Below are 22,893 nucleotides of genomic sequence, written 5' to 3'. Positions count from 1 at the left end.
GTTCTAAGTTGTTGCAATTGACATGTTCTAAGTTGTTGCAACTGACATGTTCTAAGTTGTTGCAATTGACATGTTTAAGTTGTTGCAATTGACATGTTCTAAGTTGTTGCAATTGACATGTTCTAAGTTGTTGCAACTGACATGTTCTAAGTTGTTGCATTTGACATGTTCTAAGTTGTTGTAATTGACATGTTCTAAGTTGTTGCAATTGACATGTTCTTATTTAGAATTTTTTAATTTTTTCTAAACAATGATTGAAAAATGAGGTTTTTAAGCAAAACTGCAAAAAAATGCTCAAAATGTTTTTATTGACAATTTTCTTGTAACCAGAGGGTGTTGCAATGTAAAAATAGCATAGGTGGCCAAACAAAAATAACATTCAACGATAAGTTGTGTATACTCTGTATGTATTTAGTTGTATCTCAAGGTTTAAGCCTGTAACCTCATTCATATGTCCTAAATCTCATTCTCTTCACTAACATATTTTTTCATTAAAGTTCTTAAATTAAATATAAAAATATTACCAAAATTATAAATGTACTTGTCACTATTTAAGAATGCACTTATTCTCATTTTAAAATGAACTTATCAACAATAAAGAGATACCAAAGTCCTGCAACAATCAATTTAAAATATTTCATTTTAAAAAATAATTTTTAATGATGGAATGCCTATCACGGCGTTAATCTGTTTTGGAGATCATGGCTGAGTATTTTTATTGTGATTTATGAGCTCCTCCTACCCTTACCCAGAACTAAATTAAGGGTTTATATCAGTTTTTCATTTCCTAGGTAAGGTGCCTTTCCCACAGTTAAGAAGTCCTTACCATAAAGCTATACTATGATTTGATCCTGTGAAACAGGTTGTACTGGAATACTAATTTATTATTGCTCTGTTCTTTTAAGAACATAGAGCCCTCTATTTTATAGAATACATTTAAAATTATATGTGTATATATACATATTTTTTAAGTTTTAAAATTTTTCTGGTCTGGTTTATAAGCATTCGTTTTAAAACGAGTTTATGTAAACAACTTTTTTGATGACCATAAAAAAGCATATGAACTTGTCGTCTTAGAGTTCAACCAAATAATTTATCATTTGACACTGCAAGAAATGCTATTACAGATCTTAATAATTTACACGTTTCAACTGTAATTAACTGTAAATACTATGACACTAAAGATTTCAATAAAAAAATTAATCCTAATTAAGATATCTATACTCCTCTCAACATTGGTTCCTTACCATTTCACATTAATGATCTCTGCAGTTTTATTGTCACTCTTAATACATTACTTGTGGTAATAGGTATTACTTAACCCAATTTATATGAAACGATACAAACATTTATTATTATACCCAATTTATATAAAATAATACAAAACTTTTTCATCCTCTGTTTAACACGTAGGCTAAAAAAGTGGGTGCTCTTTTATATCTAAGCTCTAACTTAAATTTTCGTAATGATCTAAAGATCTACTCTTCCAAATGCCTAGAATCATTTCTAAGATATAATGAATCAAATCCAATTTCTAGTTAAATTGACTCACTAACCTCCTTTTTTTTTACACCCTGTTATAATTCTACCAACACGCAAACAGCTGAACTGTAAATGCTTATTGATAACATATTTATAAATTTCCACAAAATACTAACCAAGCAGCAAATTAAACTTAAATCAAAACCATGGATCACAAGTGGTATATTTAGATCTATTTCCATTAAAAACAAAAATATATAAAATGTAACAATATTAGTACGACAAATGCACTGTTTTCAAAATTTAAAGTCTATAGAAATAGAATCAGCAATCTATTGAAACTTGGTAAAAAAATTTTATTACATAACCTTTTTTAATAAAAACCTCAACAATATAAAGAATATTTGGAAAGGGATAAAAGAAACCATTAGTATTAAACCTTCCTACTGTAATTCAACTCAAACTTAAATTAAAAAACAATATTATCACAGATTTGACTGCTCTATTGAATATATTTAACAACTTTTTTTATTACTATCCAAAACAAACTACTAAACAAAATCACACCTTCAAAATCCAAATTTTCTAATGCTAACTAGCTTATTATTGATCCTGTCACGAAGAATAAAATCTCTAATCTCATTAAAACCACTCTTAGAACTGGAAAAAGTTTTGGTTCGAATAGCCTTCATACACTTCTTCTAATACTTATTCCAGATACTATTACTAAGCCTCTCAGTATTACTATGAATACCTTACTTCAGAATGGTCAGAATGGTTCATTTCGAGTTACTTTCAAAGCTGCTCAAGTCACGCTAATATTTAAAAAAAGATCTACAATGGATATTTCTAACTACCAACCCATCTCCTATCTTTTTAATCACTCCACATCCCACTCAATTTTTGAAATCACTGAGTTAATTAGATAAGCTCTTGATGACAAAAATGCTGCGTGTGGTGTCTTTATCGATCTACAAAAACTTCTGTTATAGTAGATCACTCAATCTTACTCAAAAAATTAGAGTATTAGGGAATCAAAGGAATACTTCTTAATTGGTTTAGTTCCTATCTTCACAACAGATGGCAGTTTCCATTAATTACTCAAATTCTAATTAAATAAAATGTTCAGGCTCAGTATAAATTAATGACTTAATGACCTTAATAATTTTGTTAAGTTTTCAATCACTTACCACTTCACTGATAACTTGCTCATTATCAACAAATCTTTGAAAAAATTAACAAACACAATAAGTATGATTTTTCTAATCTAGTTCAGTGACCTTGTTCAAATAAGCTTTCTCTCAACTGCAGCAAAACTGAACTGGTTACATTTAAATCCAATGAACCGAAAATCAATAAAAATTTTCAATTAAAATATCAAATATTTTGGAATTGAAATTGTCCTATCATTTGTTTATATTCCATTTTAATAAAAAATAAATAGATAAAATGAAATTTTGGCTAAAGTTTGCCATTATGTCAATCTGAAAACCATGCCATATTTGGCCCTCATATATGATATGTTTGTCAAATATGGGGATAATCCCAACAACAAGCTGTCACAAGGATATCTTATCTTCAAAACAAGGAACACTTTTCCCCATTTTAACCACTAGAATAGAAGTTGTGTCACTCAAACAAATTATGGTTTAATATAACACTTTTTTTTTTTTTTTTTTGTTATTCACCTTCCCAGGGCCAAGAAGGCCACTACAGATGAGGAGGCTACTTAATAGTGGTTATAACCCTCTCTCAACTCTATAACTCTGAAACACGAACCTCGACGAACAAGGCTGCTGCGCGGAGAAACAAGTTGACAAACAAGTTGAGAAACAACTAAGGACCATAGAAGTTGTTTTTAATTTTTTTTAAAATCAAAACGACAGTGGCAAATAAATTTTTAAACTTTTTAAAGTGATTTTTTCTAGTTTTAACTATTTTTTTATGTTTTAATTTTTTTGTATGAATATTTCTTTTTTACACAATGTGGAAGATTTTATTTAAATCTAATGATAAAAGTAAGAAAAATCATTTTGACTATTAAACAGACAAAAAATTCAATATAAATTATATCACAATTACACTCAATTTCTTGCCATTTTTGAAGTTCATTATTGGCGCCATTTTTAAATATTATTACTTTGTACCACTTTGTAGAAAGTGTTCTGAAAAAAGGTTTTGTTTTACAAAATTTTCATTAGAGTATTTACGTTTTATGTTATTTTAATCTAAAACTAAGATAAGAAAAAAAAAAAAATCCAATAGATCAAAAAGATGGAGAAAAAGTTTGATTGAGAAAGAGTTTTCTTAAGATTATGAAAGATATCTTTCTTAAGCTTCTGCAAAGTTCTTTTTTTTTTTTTTTGCATATGTATTTTTTAATATTCTTTTTTTATAAATGACTTGTTTTTTATTTGGCTATTTTATGTTGTTTATTTAAAACAAAACTACTAGGCAATCATCAGATAATTATCTATTCAAATTGTATAAGAATTGCAAACTGTTTTAAAACTCTCACTAAATTAAACAAAAGATATGATAGCAGTTCTAAAAAAAAGATATGATAGCAGTTCTAAGGAAAGGTACGGATAAAAGATCATCCATGGAATCAAATATCTTTGAAAAACTAAATAAAATTCAAGAATTTACCTCAAAATTTTATGAAGTTGAAAAGGTAAGGAGTATATAAGTATTGACTAATTACAAAATACCAAAGAAAAATATTTCTTTAAAACAACATTTGTTATTTAGATTGAGTTCTTGGGACCAAATGAATCTGTTCTTCGTAGAGATGTTGTATTTGTCCAAGAAACATCAAGTTTTATTTTAAATATAATTGAACAGCAGAAAATGGATCCATTTGGTACTTTTGTACATATTTTTTTAGACTCAGAGGATTCATTCTTGAAAGTTATTGTAAATATATTTGATCCTGAAGAGAATAATGTAAACTCTAGAAGGTTTTTAAACAGTGGAATTCGAAGATGCCAGATACTTAGAATCACAGAAGATGTTCCAGAATCAAATTACAATTTACAACTTATTCTAGAAAAACTAAACTTGCAGAATATTCAATTCAATATACCCTTTGATTTATTCAGTATTTGGTTTATCATCACATACTGGTTTGAGAGCATGTCTTTGGTGTGAGGGGCTCTCAACAACAGAGTTAGGAAAATTGAGATCTCTGGAAAGCTTGGATTATTGGTACTCCAATTATACTGAGACTAGTTTTAAGGCTCTTATGAAAGATTGTAAGAATGTAATAAATTCCAGAGTTATTTACTTAGAAGAAGATCGTAAATCTTTAATACAGAGCTACATCTTATGATAGGACTTGTTACATTACTAGGAACTCTTTTATTAGATCTATGGCCTGGTTTTGATGAGTGTATGAAATCAAAAAATATTCTCCAAAGAGGTTACCAAGGTAGAGGTTGGGATGGCAACAACTCAAATGCTATCATTAATAGCATTTGAGTTTTTGCCATCCCAAGTAATAATATAGTCAAACAATAAATATAATAAATATTATATTTATTGTTTGACTATATTATTACTTGGTAAAAACATGACAATTAAAATAGTTGGTTGCCCCCACTCTAATGCAGACCAGAGTAGCCTCTATTTCTGACTACTATTTCAGTCCTTTAAAAAAGTCAAAAAAAATTTAAAAAAGCTATGTGCCACGGTCATTTTGATTTTAAAAACAACTAGAAACAATTTCTATGGTCCTAAGTGTTATATTAAAACATAATTTGTTTGAGTGACACATCCTGGTGGTTAAAATTGGAAACAGTGGGGATTAAATAAAATGTATTTTCAGAATTACAAATTTAATCCTAATCTGCTTAATTTTATTTCTAAGAATCTAAAAGTTTGTGATCTTGTTCAACTCCTAAATTGCCATTTAGTCTTGAATCACCAACACAAAAACCAATCTCTTACCTTCAACAATTTCTTCCCTAAAAGTGAAAATAACTGTTACTTTTTTTGATTTACTCATATTCTGAATCTACTAGTCTTAAAACATTGTTCTGCTACTTATAGACATAAGTCCATAAAATATCAAAGTATAAAACCTTGGATTCTTCCCTATTATCTAAAGCTTTTTAAGTCAAACTATCTTTTTAAAATTTCCTAAATAAATTGCTTTTCTAAATACAGCTAACACACACTTATATTTATACACATTTTATACAAAAATATGTGTATAAATATAAGTGTGTGTGTATGTGTGTATCTGTGCGTATTTACATAAGTGTATTACTAGTATTATTAAATTACTACTGTTTTGATCATTGTTAATAATTTTATTATTATTTGTGTTATTGTTGCTATTGTTGTTATTGTTACTACTTGCACTCTTATTATTAATTTAATTATGGCTGTTATTAAATACCCATTAAGTATACCTATTTCAGAAATATATATTAATACTAATGAAAATCAAACAACTAAAATTTACTTTACTTTTTTTAATGGATTTTTTTAAAAAACTAATTATTAGTAAATAGAATAAACAAACCCATTTTTATTTGCAATACTTTTACCATTTGTTTTTAATAAACTGTTTGGCTTTAACTCTAAAACTCTATATTCAAACTTTTACAACAATAGCTAATAGATAAACTGAACAATCATTATTATGATATCTAGACTCGAACTTTTACAACAATAGCTAATAGATAATCTAACCAATCATTACTATGATATCTAGATTCAAACTTTTACAACAACAGCTAACAGATTAACTAACCAATCATTTACTAAGATCTCTAGATTTAAACTTTTACAATAAATAAATTAATAAATCACTACTAAGCGAATTAATCAGGCTTGCTATTAAATCTACTTTTAACAGATAAAAATGCATTTTTAGTCTACACAGTACTAATATATTTTGTAGACTTTAAAATAAGTGCCTAGATCCAGATCCTTATTTCAGCAAAAGAAGTATATTAAAAATAACAACTTTGCCATAATAATTATTTTTCATCGGCTATAGCCCAAATACTGCCTACCCATAACCAGACCCATCAATCAATTTATATACCTAGCCCCAGTCTACTCAAGCCATATCATTTTAATTAGCAGTGAAAAATAATGTAACTAATGTCAACATATAAAAAAATGTAATTAAAATTATTTGGTAACTATGTAACACTATGATAAACTTTATTTGGTAATGATTATAAATATTTACCTCAATTTTTAGTTCAGGAAAAATCTCCAGTAAAAGTTCGTCAAGCAGCACATATAAAAGCTATAATATCCCATAAGTAAAACTCAAAATGATATAAACAAACATATAAGCTATTAAAAAAAAATTAAACTAAACACATACACAAATATAAAGATTTGAATTTTTAAAAAGTTAATTTCCATTTCAACAATTTATAACAATTTTCACAAAAAAGTTATCATGGAGACAATGATTTATAAAAACTACTTTTTAAGACATTACACACTTCTTTTTCACATTGTTTATAACTAAAATAACAAAACATAACTCGGCAAAATATAAAAAATTGCCATTATATATAAAATGAAAATACTAATTTATTACATTTAATACCAATTTATTAAATTTCCATCATCCAAATACTAATTTATCACATTTCCATCTACTTAGTTGAATAATTCTTGATGTTTGAAAAGCTAGTACACTTTTGAGGTAATTGCAAAAAGTAGGGAAAACTTTTTTTTATTTCCACAATTTAAAAAAAGTTTCTTATTAGTTATTTAAGTGCTCCAAGAAGTCCTAACGCTTTTATCACAGAGTAATTGCCATTATATATAAAAAGTATCACCCTGGAACAGCATTTAACCACGAAAGTTTACCCTTTCCTTCCTTACCAATGATGCATATATAGCCAGAGCTGGCTTCGAACCACAAACCTCCAGTTCTAAAGCCAGAACTCTAACCACCTCACCACAACTACTTCTGAAGGATAATTACAACAACTTATAGCAAATAGTTATTGGTACTGTAGTTTATTAAAATTTGTTAATCAGTTTCTTTTTCCTTAACTTGATTAAACACAGTGTCAAACAAAATTTTGGGTTGTTATTATTTATAGGATTTACACAAGAAACAGTTTTGCTTAGTTTAAAATCATACATATATGTATGTATGTATATATGTATGTATGTATGTATGTATGTATGTATGTATGTATGTATGTATGTATGTATGTATGTATGTATGTATGTATGTATGTATGTATGTATGTATGTATGTATGCATGTATGTATATATGTATGTATGTATATGAGTGGTTCAAAAACACTTTTGAAAAATTTCTGCACTATGCCCCTTGTTTGCTCTTTTGATAATAAATCAATGCCAACTAATATTCTTTCACAACTGAATTATTGCTTAGTTCAACTCTCTTTTGTTGCCGATATAGAACTATGCTGCTTTCAAACATTAGATTTTAAAATTTTAATGCAAAATAAAAGGTAAATTTGAAATGTCCAATGGAGCGTTAGAATTCAAGAGAACAAAAAAATATCTTCAAGCAAGTTCTTGAGGAAAAAATTCCCAAGTAAAAAACTGAAATTAATTTTTTTTAGATGTCTTTTTGAATTATATGATATTTTTGTTGTGGCATGTACATTTTATTTATTCAGCCACAGTGGTGTACTGGCTCCAAAAAATCCATGCAAGATTTTTACTAAAAAAGTCTTTATATGGGATTTTATAATATATGTTTGATTTAAAGGCCCATAAATATATAAATGCTACATTTTATAACAGTGTGCAACTTAGAGTAAACTAATTAGCATTGCATTTTAAAAAGATCTGACATCAGCATTGACATTACTTAGAAATGTAATACAGATAGATTTGCAATAAAGGTTTAATAAAATGTAGAAAAATAAAATTTTGTAAATGTAGAAAAATAAATGGAATAAGCACAATTTTTTTTTCAATAACTAATAATAATATTTTTTTTTTCTTTTTTCAAAAATAAATCTTAAAATAAAACTTTTTAGAAAAGTTAATTTTTAAAAAAAATCTTTTTATAACATTTTGAAAATATTTTGAACACATAAAAAGATCTGATAACAAATTTAAAATTAAGGCATTGTTTCAATTTCATGATTAAATAGCAATTAAATAATTTTGTGGTCGGCAAAATAAGCAACAATTAAATTTAAAACAATAATTTTAATAATAAAATGTTGTAATTAAATTAATTTTACAAGCAATATTTTTTTAAATATTTAAAAATCAGCATAATGATTTCTTTTAATTAATTCATTTCAGGATTTTGAATTCCCATCTGACCTTTGTGAGCTTAATTTAACCCTTGATGCAAATTCTTTAATTTATTTACAATCATTAAAAGCTATTTATGTGACATAAAAAAAGACAATACTTGCAATTATTTGTGAGGCTGATGTTAGTTAATGTAAGCATTTTATTATGGAAAACACTAACATATTAGCTCTCAAAGTTTAACACTTTAAATCAGATAATAAATAATTTTAATTTTTGAAAGCACAAACAAATTGAATAAAAAATTTTTTGTTGATCATTTAAAGAATATAGTAATATATTTTTTTTTTCCAAAAATTCCTTCTGAGATAAAAAGCATAAGGCCTGCACAAGATTCCCACAGCTTCTGGGGCCAGCACGCCACTGTTCAGCCATAGGTACAGCGGAGTGTACATTTACTGACAGATTTATCCAGATATGAGCACATCAAAATGTATACACATCAACTGATTTAATTTGCAATAGATTTAGCAAATGTATGTACATTAACTGAAGGTTTTGGTTTACATTAGGTTGAAACTGAAGGTTTTGGTATGTACATTAACTGAAGGTTTTGGTTTAGGCAGATGACAAAAATCTTATATAAATATATAAATCCAAAGTTTATGATTTATAGATTAGTATTTGCTTGTATGATAAAGCATTTTTAGAACTTTCGAAAATAAAAAATCTCAAGTACAACATAATATGTAAAAGAGTTTAACTTTTAAACGCTACAATTAATTAACAAACTGTTAAATATAATTTCAACTTTACATCCTATTATTCTCATTTTTCAGTTAGTACAATCAACATATTTCACATAACTAGGGTCCACCCAATGGACATAGACGTCTGCAGGACATCTATACAACATCTTATGGATGCCACAAGTCTCTAAGACATCAATTGGACACTCTGTGCTACTGGGCAAGACTTAAAGTTTCAAATTTTTTATTAGTTTTAGCTCTTCCTCTCTTCACTTAAGTATACAGAAAATCAACACAATGAAAGGTAATTTAAAGGTAAGCTAATAAAAAATTTTACTAAATAATGAATTGTTTCAGGTAAATTTACTAATGTGATTTATGCTATTATCACTTTGTAAACTATACATAATGTCAAACATAAAAACATGTCATTATGAAATTTTAAACCTTCAAAATACTATTTTTTTTTTATTGGAAAGTTTTTCAAAACAAGTTAAACGTTTTTTGATTATTTTAGATATTGAAAATACCTGTTTATTGAGTTTTGGATACTGGAACATCTCAAAAATGATTTTAATGGCTTGGTCATAGTTTTCAATGCCAATTAAACTCCTTAACCTCTCTAAATCACAAGATATCAAAATTCAACTAACTATTATTAACATATTAGTGTTTTTTATTAACAGAAATATATTATGTATACAAAAATGTTAAATAAAAGTCATAATAATTTATAACAATTACAAAGTTAAAAAAAAACGAATAATACAAAAATTGGTTTAAACAGTGTTTAACAGCAAGTTGAAATATGTCTAATGCATCAAAGATGTATTTTTTAGACTCTGATTACAAGACACAATTTATTAATTCATAGTAAAATTTATTTCTATTTCTAATATTAATTTTAACAACAATAATGTAAGTAATTTTTATAGTATTTATATACTAGTACTAGTATATAAGTTGTATGATGATAACTACTTAGTTAGCATCATACAACTTATCTAATTTGTTGATTAACAAAAGGTATTAAAACACAAGCATCAAATCATCATATAATACCTTAACAGAACATCATATAATACCTTAACAGAACATCATATAATATATTAACAGAACATTATATAATACATTAACAGAACATCATATAATACATTACCAGAAAATCATATAATACATTAACAGAACATCATATATTACCCTAACAGAACATCATATAATACCTTAACAGAACATCATATAATACATTAACAGAACATCATATAATACATTAACAGAACATCATATAATACCTTAACAGAACATCATATAATACATTAACAGAACATCATATAATACCTTAACAGAACATCATATAATACCTTAACAGAACATCATATAATACCTTAACAGAACATCATATAATACCTTAACAGAACATCATATAATACCTTAACAGAACATCATATAATACCTTAACAGAACATCATATAATACCTTAACAGAACATCATATAATACCTTAACAGAACATCATATAATACCTTAACAGAACATCATATAATACATTAACAGAAGGTATTAAAACACAAGCATCAAATCATCAATAATACCTTTAAAATAAAATAACCCTTAAAAAATTACCAGGTAAAAAATCAAGCAGCTCAACTAATGCCTGATCTCTTCTTGCAACTTTATCAAAATCAGTTCTTGGCGGTTCATTATCGAAAAATATAATATCTAAAATAAAAGTAATAAAAATAAATATAAGCATAACCAATGAAATTTTAACAATAGTAGAAAAAACCAATGAAATTTAGTTAATAAAAATAAATATAAGCATAACCAATGAAATTTTAATAATAGTAGGAAAAAGCAATGAAATTCAATCAATAAAAATAAATATAAGCATAACCAATGAAATTTTAATAAGAGTAGAAAAAACCAATGAAATTTAGTTAATAAAAAATAAATATAAGCATAACCAATGAAATTTTAACAACAATAAGCAAATGCTATAAGCAAAGCATTTACTTTATCTGAGATTATGTTGTATTTAAAAAAACAGAAAACAAACCTCTGATAAGATGAATATAAGAAACAAGCTGCAGTTCAGCAGTCACCAGTGAAAGCTTGTATGTAACATATCTAATAAATAAATAATGACTCTTTATTTAATAACTAGGAACCACTTAAATCTAATAAACCAATATCAAGGCCTAAATTAGTCAATATAATGATAATTATATAGTTGAAACTAGTGTAAACAATAAACTCAGGGGTGGTCCTAGGTTGGGTAGTTTAAAGAAATATAGTAGGTGGATTAAGGTCAAGGATAAAACTCTCCTCCTAAAACTCCTAAAAAGATAAAAAAGGATAAAAAGGTAAAGTTAAAACAATTAAAACCTTTTATAATTTTATTAATTTAAAAAAATAATAACAAATGTTATAAGCACATATAAAAAAACCCAAAATGGGTTTGTACTATTTCGGTATCAAGGACTTTTATTACTGTAAAAAAATGTTTCTTTCAATATTCCTTTTTTTAAAAAAAAAAACTGTCTGATGTAAGTTTCACATTTCAGAACTCAACATGTGTAAAATAAAGCAATTAAGCTGTTGTTATCTTTATCAGACTATTAATCAAAACATCTACCTTTCAACAAAAGCATCCAATGTATTCAAACAAAGATATTGTGCACATATTAGAAGGTGATGAATCCATGGAGCTACCTTCAAAAAGTTTTTGGCTGTAAAAAATGTACAATAACACAATGTTGCTTATGAGAAAAGAAAAATACTTTATAGTAAATTTTACTATACATAACATATAACAATAACATAGTAAGATTATACCAGCATATATTATATAGTTAGTAATGCCACAGGGGTATTCAGTATCATTTGAAGAGTAGAATAAATGATTTTGCGGATTAATTGAACTAAATGAAAAACAAAGCAGCTTTTACCAATTTTCATAATAAAAACATTTCAGTTTATTTATATTTTGTATGTAGAAAAAATCATTACATGATACTCAACACAAAACATTTATTATAATATATACAGCATTGAGTTTATAATATATATTGTACATGTAATACACATACAGAATAAATATTCAGCAAAAAGTATGCTTGTAATACACATATACTAGATATGTAATTTTTTTACTTTGTTTTTATTTTATTTTAAAGACATTAAACTAGTTTTTTTTTTACTTCTAAAAAAGACATTTAAATATTACAAAATCAAGCAAACATAAGGTTTAAAGCCTTAATATCCCATAGAAAAAAATTTCTTATTCATGAAGAAAGAAAAATCTACTTAAATTTTTTACTACAGTATCAGCAGTTTTTTACTACACATTTTAGTGGTTGTTCCTGGCTGTTTGCACTTTTAAAAAAAAATCATACTGCTTTAAGAATTAATGTTGATTGTACTAAGTAAAACCCTACCACATGTTTTGAGGAATTTGAAGATAAGGCTAAAAATAAAATTAGATTTTAAAAATGAGGAAATTATTAGAACACGATACTTTATCTAAAATGAAACTAAAAAAAAATTACCCGACTGTTAAGCTTCTGATGTTGATGTATCAAAGAAGATCTAAATATAAAAATATAAAATGGATTGATCTTAGCTATTTAACAAAATTTCAAACTTGGCAATTAATTCGTAATTAGTCTGGTTATTTATATAACATATACACACACATACGCTATATATATATATATATATATATATATATATATATATATATATATATATATATATATATACACATATATATATATATACATATATATATATACATATATATATTATATATATATATATTATATATATATATATGTATATATATATATGTATATATATATATATATATGTATATATATATATATATATATATACACATATATATATATATATACATATATATATATATATTATATATATATATATATGTATATATATATATATGTATATATATATATATATATATATGTATATATATATATATATATATATATATATATATATATATATATATATATATATATATATATATATATATATATATATATATTAGGGATATTGCGTTTTTGCAACCGACTAGGCCGGTATCGTAATTCCATGAACTTGTCTGTAAAAAGAACGAATAGATGTTTCCTTTTTACATATATAGAAACAAGGTCACCCCAAAACCAAAAAATCGAATTTTCAATAGGTACACTTTTGTACAGTAAATGAATATTAAAGGCTGAAGATGTTGTAAGAGTCATACTCCTGTTGTTATTTTATTTATTTATGCAACATGTACTGTGATATAACAAAAAACATTATGTGATATATAATTATACAAGTATTACAAAATTAACAGTATCAAAGCGTCTAGTACAACAATATACATAACTGTCTGTGTCTATAGGCCTACTGTGTTTAGTACATGGGTCACATGATGCTCACGTCTCATAAAGAGTCTAGCGCTTATTACTTAGAATGAATCGAAGTTGCAGTTTGTCTTTCTTTCTGCAGGAAGCATACAGGTCTTGCATCACCTTGATTGCACGTTCAGCTATCTGATTACTTCGTGGTATGTCGATAACGGATGGCTCTTTCTTCCAGTGATTTTTGAATGACTGCAATGCCTTTTTGTAAGGCTTCAATACATCAGATAAATTCTTGAAGTCATTGTCATTGTACTTTTGACTACTAAACCAATGTTCTGCCCACTCATATGAAATGAACCTGCAAACCTTCTCCAAATTCTTTCTCGCTTCAGGCATAAGAATGAACGCCAGAATGGCGAGAATGGCTCTTGAGTTCCATCTGGCATTGCTCATATTAGGAATGTTCTGAAAGTGAATCAGAGGGAAGTTTCTTTGTTCTTCATAGAACCTAAACACTCTTGTTAAATGGTACAAAAACTTCATATCGTCTCTCCACCCTGATTTATCAAGAATTTCTACAGTTCCATTCACAAACTTATCCTTCAGTTCATCATACTTATTCAACAGTTCAGACACAAATGGGTATTCAATGTTTGGAGATTTGGTATCACCCCCAAGTTCTTAGTCCATCACCAGACGGAGAATCCTGTCTAGTACGTGATGCTGACAACCGATAAATTGTGGTATTGTGACACCCTTTAATTTAAACATACGTTGCAACTTCACAACAACTCCATTTCTCTTCCCAGTATTGACGTTTGTTGTATCAGTAATGATCACCTTAATTGAATTCCACAAATTGTATTCATCAATAAGTTTGGCAATTTTTTCAGCAACAGTTTCAGCTTTGCCATCTTTTAAACGCAGTGCATCAAGTTTCACGTCAGTTCTTTCATTCTGAAGTACAACTACCTGATATTCCTTATCATCTATTCGTTTGCCGTCAAAGTGTAAGGACCACTGTTCAATTTTAAGTTGTTGTATCATTTCTTTTTTTAATTTACCTGCCTCTTTGAATATGGACTTGTAAATTGCTGATTGACTTGGAGTTGGAATATCAATACCTTGTTGTGATAATACATTGCATATTTTAGCAGCTTTCTTTGTGGAAACTCCACTTGATGTAACCATACTTACAGCAAATTTACTTTTGTAGTGCTTTCTAGTTTTTTTCTGAGTGTCCTCATCATCGTCTTTATCACCGTCGTCGTCTTCATCATCTTCACTCTTACTTTTGCAGTTTTCAGATTCAGTACCACTGTCTGTGGTAGACAGGACTTGTGATGTGGAAGGTATTGCTGTTCCAGACTGGACTTTCCTTCTCTTGGAAGGGTGAATGGTTTCTTTACTTGCCACTTGTCCTGTTGAGTACCCCACCTGTCCTTTACTTTCTTTTTGTAGGTGGTATAGACGTTTATCTTCCGAGGATAACCACTGGCCATTCACTTTCGTGATGTCAAATAATGCATTGAGAACATCATATTTTCCACGCTTGACACATTCATCATAGACCTTCAGCACCTTCATAAGCTTTGCTCTTATCACTTGATCAGACACACGTGGAAAATTCAGTTTATTGTCCCACAATTTTGTAATTTCCTTAGAAATTTGGTCTATTCGTTCTTTTCTTCCTTTAACATATGCTCCGAGAAACTGGTATCTTCCTACGATCTGCAATTGAAGTGGTATTCTGGATTTTTCATCGAGTGAATGTTCTTCTACAGCCACGCTTCCTCTTCTTCTGTGTGACTCTTGAAATCTCACCAAATTTTTAGTCCAAGTCTTCTTGTTCTTTGTTACTGTGGTATGACTTTTCTTGTGAGACATCATATAATATTGTTACGACTTTACGGATAGCTGAGCGTAAATATCCGTTTAATAAAGTCGTTTAATTAATAAAATACTTTAACTGTATAGTAATCCAATTATAGTTCGATAATCCAGTCAATGTCGATAACAGTTCGATAATCCAGTCCGTATCCTAACGATAATGCTACAACTACTTATACTTCGTACACTTACAGCGTCTTTAGTTCGCTACAGTAGTTCCTTATTAGCTCAGTTACACACAGAGTACTTCATAGAACTATTCACATTATCAACACTGAGCTCTGACAGCAGCTCGCTTATATAATTATTTAGAGCTTCCAGAATGTTCTACTAAGTTCTATAATCTTCTACAGTCTATTACAGTCGTCTATATCACCGTGGTAACACAATGACGTCATCACATAACAATTCCAAGTATTTGCCGGCACACGGCCGTTTCGTTGCCATGGTAACGTGTGGCGTTATATTTATAAATTCATAACAAAATAATGAAATAAATAGAATTAAGCTGAGAATTAAGCTTAAGATTAAAACATCGGTCAAAAATGAATGTATAAAAATGGTAAATCAAATTTTTATTTTGGGGGTGACCTTTTTTTGTTGCAGAAAGCTATTTGGGCCTTTTTTCATGATTTTAGGTAAAAGTTCATCGATTTATGATACAGGAAACATTTTATTTGAAAAAAAATTAAAAAGTCATATCCCTAATATATATATATGTATATATATAATATATATATATATATATATACACACACACACACACATGCACACACACACACACACATATTTTTTAAATTTTATAAATCTTTATTTAAATTGCACAGCATTACAAGTAATGAATTGTACAATTTTATCCATCATTAAATACTAAAAAAAAAGGTTGTCAAAAATGCAGGCAAACATATTATTTGCGTATTAAAAATAGTTTTGCGACAGGTAGAGGTCGCTGACACCATCATGAAAAATACTGAGGTATTTTTGAATAAAAGATTGTTGCTACTCAAATTGGTTACATCAATTCCATTAGTATTTAGAACATTTGTAGGGAAATGCTGCATCTGTTTTTTTGCAGCAGGACTGCACAAAGTATAAACAGGAGCACTATAAATCAAGTGACTAATAGCGTAAGATCTATAGACTTGTAGAATGTTGGCTGAATTTATCCAATTTGCTTAAGACATTTGAGTAGATATGGTAGATAAGTTATATATATACATATATATATATATATATATATATATATACATATAAGTTATATATATATATGTATATATATATATATATATATATATATATATATATATATATATATATATATATATATATATATATTTAAACAATTTTAAAATGTATTCTACAAAATAGAGTGCTCAATGTTCTTAAAAGAACAGAGCAATTATAAATTAGTACAAAATCACTTAACAAAAATTTTTCTCATTTTACACTTCATGTGTAAAATGAGAAAAACTTTTATAATATTTTACTCTGTGTTTCATCAATAAAGACTCATTAGAAATCCTGATGAGTCTTTATTTCTGATGAGTCTTTATTGATGAAATACAGTGTAAAATATTATCAAATGCTGTATTACAATTTTTAAGAGACAATCCTAACATCAACATAATGAATATGAAATATTCCCTTCCAGGTCATTCATGCTCTTAAGAGGTGGACCATGCCAATAGCGAAATCAAAAACCTCATGAAGAAACCTGATTTTTATAGTCCAATTGGATTGATAAGGATGTTGAAACAAGTTAACAGAAAAAATCCTTATCGTATCATTAAAATGAAACCACATGACTTCAAGGATTATTCAGTAACAGTGAAGCTGTTTAATTACAAGTCAGTTCCTTTTTCTAACGTTGCTGTTCTAAAATTTACTCAAACATCTCACATTACATATTTTAAATCTAGCCATGATCGCAATGAACCTATGAACTGTGCAAATGTCAAGTTCAATGAAAAACCTAACAGAAAGAATGCAGCAACAAGTCCATCAACTTCCACTGTTTTGAATGTAAAACCAAAGATTCAAAATTGTACAAAGGAACTTACAGACTTTTAAAAAAAAGATACTAAAGCATTTCCATTTATGCCTCTTGAAGACAGAAATTACTATCGAGTTGTTCTTCACCTATAAAATAAACATGAAAAACTTTTAAGGGTTGTACTTAATGTAATGGTTTTAAAATGTACCAAAAAAATGTAGCACGAAAAAAAAAAGAGTATGCAAAATGTCGTAACCTTGTTTTGTGACTGAAACAATAATCTAATTTATAAAAATTAGCTTTTTATTATATTATTATTTCAGTTACAAAATTTTAAGTAACTAACATGTTTCTAACTACCATTAAACAGCAGTTAGTTGTCATAGTGACCGCTAAACAGCAGTTAGAACCATGTCATAGTGAGAATATGATTATTTCACTATGACAAGGTTCTAACTGCATTTTGGGGTAATCATTTTTCTATGAAGAGTGAAACATTTTTTAATAAAAAATAGTATCATGAGTAAAAAATATTATTGATGGATTTTAATAATTTTTGATGGAAGGAACATAACAATTTTTAACATTGATTTACTAAAAACTACTTGCGGATCAGAAACTACTTGCGGATATATATACATATATATATATATATATATATATATATATATATATATATATATATATATATATATATATATATATATATATATATATATATATATATATATTAGTTTAAAAATATATGGTTTTTTTGCTGCCCCTAAAAAATCTTTGTTTGGTGGTATTAAAAATCATGAAAATTGGAAATTTTTTGAAATTTTTTAGTTATTCCTATTGGTATATATTTATATTTTGGTGCAACTGCTGATAGTTTATCATTTTAATTTTTCTAATTGTTTTAGATTAGTACATACAATAAACATATTAAAAATGAGTGAAACACAACTTAGGTCAATGAAAAAGGAACTTTTTATTATAAGAAGTTAAAACCTGCGCCAAAATCAAATATTATTGCTTGTTCCCTTAGAAAAAAGTTTTTAAGATGTTCAGATAGTTGTTGTGAATGTATTTTGTTTAAAACTAAGAGACCCTGGATTAAAGCTGGCTTTGATGTGTTAACTGATTTAAGTTTAGTTAAAAATATTTTTAATATGCATAAGTCTGATTCCAAATTGAAAAAAACTGCAAAAAGAAGAACTATAGATGATTTGACTGAACAAAATGAGTTTGAGATTGAAATAAAAAAACTTTTTTGGGCTGGTAATTCTAATCTCAAAAATTTTTAGGAAAGGCAATATATTATCTAAATCTAAAACTTCTATCCAATCAATTTGCATTTGTTCAAGAAAATGATAAACTGTAAAACTGAAATTAAGCTTTAAGCAGAACTTATTGTTTACTTTTATGCAAAATGGTATCTTCAATCTAAGAATGTCATCAAGGCTTCATTTCTTGACATTACCGCCATACATCAAATGCATCTGTACAAGTATGTATGTACAAACCCAATAGCTGTTGGTGTTGTATTCAGGGGTGTGGAGTCGTAAAAAAAGTACCACTCTGACTCCAGTCATTGAAGTTTTCAGAGTGCGACTCTGATTGAAAAGTAAAAATGTTAAAAAATTCTTTGAATTTATTTTAAAATATCACGCGATAAGTTAAAAATAATTTTTTTGCCAAATTTATGAAAAGTTCTTTAAGGTATAGTATGAATATAAAGTTAATTAAATATTTTGTACATGCATGTGCAATACCAAGAAGTTTAACTATTGGAATCGGAGTCGCAATTTTGTTTAGCGACTCCAACTCCGCTAAAAATATTGGGACTCCAACTCCACAGCACTGTTTGTATTAGAATCTCAGTATAAACATCGTTGGTATTTGGATTCAAAATACCTATAGCTTTTCTAGATGATGAGTTAACATTAGAGGAGAAGGCAAAAATTGCATCAGCAATTCTGTCATTTGATATGTCTAGCTGTGACTATTAACAGCCTGAGAACAAAGTAAAAGTTGATATCAAGGAAATTTAGAAAATGGATACAAATATTGGTAAAAAACCTGTCTTTATTAATAACTTTTCTTACCTGATTTTTGACATGATTGAGCTTGATAAGCAACAAGTAAAAGACTGGCTCTCGCTTCCATAAAACTATTGGCATACTCAGTCATGCTTCAAAAAATTTTGAAAAAATGCTGAAACTTTGATTTTTGTAAATGACCATTCAGAATGGTCTATAGGTATCATGGGAGAGTATATTCATAGATATTGATGAAATTGAAAAACACAAAAGATTGCTCACAGCAGACAAAGTTGGTTGCCCACCTCATGCATGTTTTGGGAAAAAGCTAAGGGGTCTGTGTGTTTACATATACACACGGAATTTATTTATTTAATTCATATATATATATATATATATATATATATATATATATATATATGTATATATATATATATATGTATATATATATATATGTATATATATATATATATATATATATATATATATATATATATATATATATATATATATATATATATATGTATATATATATATATGTATATATATATATATATATATATATATATATATATATATATATATATATATATATATATATATATATATTTCCAAAGTTTCTCTTCAGCACAAAATGAGTAAATATTCTAAAAAATAAGACAATTTTTTTAATTTTTGTTAAAATCATTTATTTTATAAATACATGTTTTGACTATATCATAGCCATCATCAGTTAAAATATATTAAAATGGTTTAATCAAATTAGTAAAATTAACTTGAATTAAAAGAGACCTTATAATAAAAATTACAATAAAAATGCAATTAAATAATGTAACAAATGTTTTAAAAAGATAAAAGAACTGGTAATGTTAAAAGGAACTAGATTGAAATTGTCATTTTTACCGCTTAATGTACATGCTTTTTTTGAGTTTTAATATAAATTTGTTGGAGGCTGAATCCAAAATTAAAAAATTAGCATGATTAAAACAGCTTTCATTTGAATGAATATGTTTATAAATGTGTGAGTTTTTATCCCTTTTTTTGGTGCTTGATTATTTGTGTCTTTAAATGGTCAGCTTCTGTCATTTTTTCCCTAAATTATTAGCTTGAGAGATGGGGGCTCAAAAGTGATCTGATAGCGCTCAAACTTTTTGAAGCTCATTTTTTAAATATTTGCCCCGAATTTAAGGGGTATATATATATATATATATTTATATATATATATATATATATATATATATATATATATATATATATATATATATATATATATATATACTATGATGAAACAATTTAACTGAATTGAAATGATAATAACTGTAAAGAAGATTAAAATAACTACATTTCTATAAAACTTTTTTTTAAAATCAATTTTTAAAATAGACTTTTATTTTGATTTTATAACAATTATCTTATTTTTACATGTGGGTATCTCTTTATTTCAACATTTTTTTTATTCTCTGTGAATATGCAGGTCTTTTTAAATATTAAAATAATTAAAGAATGATAATAAAATATAAAATTTGCAATAAAAACAAAATCAAAGGGATGGGTCCAGGACTAATGATAATCTTAACTATTAGTTTTCTTGTGACGTTTTTTTTTATAGAAAACTAGTAAATCAAAAAAAAATTCTTTTTTCAAATCCATGCTTTATGCAAGCAGAATTCTATTGGGCCTAGAAATTCTTTTTTTGTTATCTTTTGTAGAAGGAAAAATTATTGTTACGTTTTTAAATTTTTTTTTTATTAATTCAGTGTTCTTATGGGGAAATACAAATTAAATTTTTGTTAACTTAATTAACTTTTTTTGGTCAAATTTTTCCGTTTCCTTGTATTGTCATCGAAAATGATTAAGTGTGCAAAATTTGAGCAAAATTGGTTGAGAAAAAAGCTTTCAAAAATTGATTTCAAATTTTGTGGCACACAAACATATATATATATATAGAAAGTAACCTTATATAAAGCATGGAAAAAAAGTAGCGCGTTTTAAATTTTTGTTTTTTAACTTAATAACTTAAGACTTAAAAAACAACAGGTTTTGAATCGCTGCGCTTTAATGTCTTCGAAACTGCAAATAATTTGCAAATCAATGATTTTTGTGACGTAATACACAATTCATATCAAATAAATAAAATGTATGGGGAAATACAAATTAAATTTTTGTTAACTTAATTAACTTTTTTTGGTCAAATTTTTCCATTTCCTTGTATTATCATCGAAAATGATTAAGTGTGCAAAATTTGAGCAAAATTGGTTGAGAAAAAAGCTTTCAAAAATTGATTTCAAATTTTGTGGCACACAAACATATATATATATAGAAAGTAACCTTATATAAAGCATGGAAAAAGCTTCATGTTTCCTTTAATACTTACATATGTTAAAAAAAAACATTAAAAGTTACTTGGGCATGACTTTTTTTTTAACAGGTGGCTCTGCAGTCAAAACATAAGCATTCAAAAATGGCAAAAGATTCTGTCCTTTCTGAAAAAAACAATTAAAAAAAAAATACTCAAATCAATTAGTAAATTATTTATTGGTAATTATTATAATTATTGTAACAATTATTGGTAATTATTGTAATAATTATTGGTAATTATTGTAGTAATTATTGGTAATTATTGTAATAATTATTGGTAATTATTGTAATAATTATTGGTAATTATTGTAACAATTATTGTAATTATTGTAATAATTATTGTAATTATTGTAATAAAGAAAACAAAGTAATTATTGGAAATAATTTATTAAAATAAAATGTTTATAAATAAATAAAAATATTAAAAAATAAAAATTACTTAAGAAAAACAAAACAACTGTAAACTTTACTTTTTTTATTCATAGAATTAAAACAAACAACATATGTAAAAAATATTATTAATACCTCAGTGACTAATTTGCTTTTGAGTGATTTCATCTTTCTTCCAGCCTCTTTTCCAACACTGTCAGGTTCAAACATTCCTGTAATCTCAGCACCAGGTGTTAAGAAACTGTGAAGAAGACTGCTAGTGCGAAGTACAGGGCTGCGCACTAAACGCTTAAGATTGAATTAAAAGCTGCTGTTAAAAAAATCTTAATCTTTTATATAATGTCTTAATAAATAATACAATCCATAGATCCTCCTAAACTAATGATATACACATATATATATAAAAA

The 22,893-nt window shown here is 26.6% G+C and overlaps 1 protein-coding gene across 1 annotated transcript in view; it reads right to left on the bottom strand.

The window, feature by feature from the left end:
* LOC100204008 (sorting nexin-14) overlaps positions 1-22,893 on the bottom strand; it is a 58,710-nt gene that overhangs the window by 6,302 nt on the left and 29,515 nt on the right. Inside the window, exons 27-36 of the mRNA XM_065803302.1 lie at positions 22,622-22,774; positions 22,142-22,221; positions 13,007-13,046; positions 12,896-12,924; positions 12,294-12,379; positions 12,094-12,187; positions 11,515-11,585; positions 11,082-11,177; positions 9,990-10,081; positions 6,689-6,748 (exon numbers count right to left, since the gene is read on the bottom strand). Coding sequence (XP_065659374.1) covers positions 6,689-6,748; positions 9,990-10,081; positions 11,082-11,177; positions 11,515-11,585; positions 12,094-12,187; positions 12,294-12,379; positions 12,896-12,924; positions 13,007-13,046; positions 22,142-22,221; positions 22,622-22,774 — 801 coding nt within the window. The remainder of the gene's footprint in view (positions 1-6,688; positions 6,749-9,989; positions 10,082-11,081; positions 11,178-11,514; positions 11,586-12,093; positions 12,188-12,293; positions 12,380-12,895; positions 12,925-13,006; positions 13,047-22,141; positions 22,222-22,621; positions 22,775-22,893) is intronic.

Source organism: Hydra vulgaris, chromosome 08, assembly GCF_038396675.1.
Source record: "Hydra vulgaris chromosome 08, alternate assembly HydraT2T_AEP".
Lineage (NCBI taxonomy): Eukaryota > Metazoa > Cnidaria > Hydrozoa > Anthoathecata > Hydridae > Hydra > Hydra vulgaris.
This window is presented reverse-complemented; position numbering and strand designations above follow the sequence as displayed.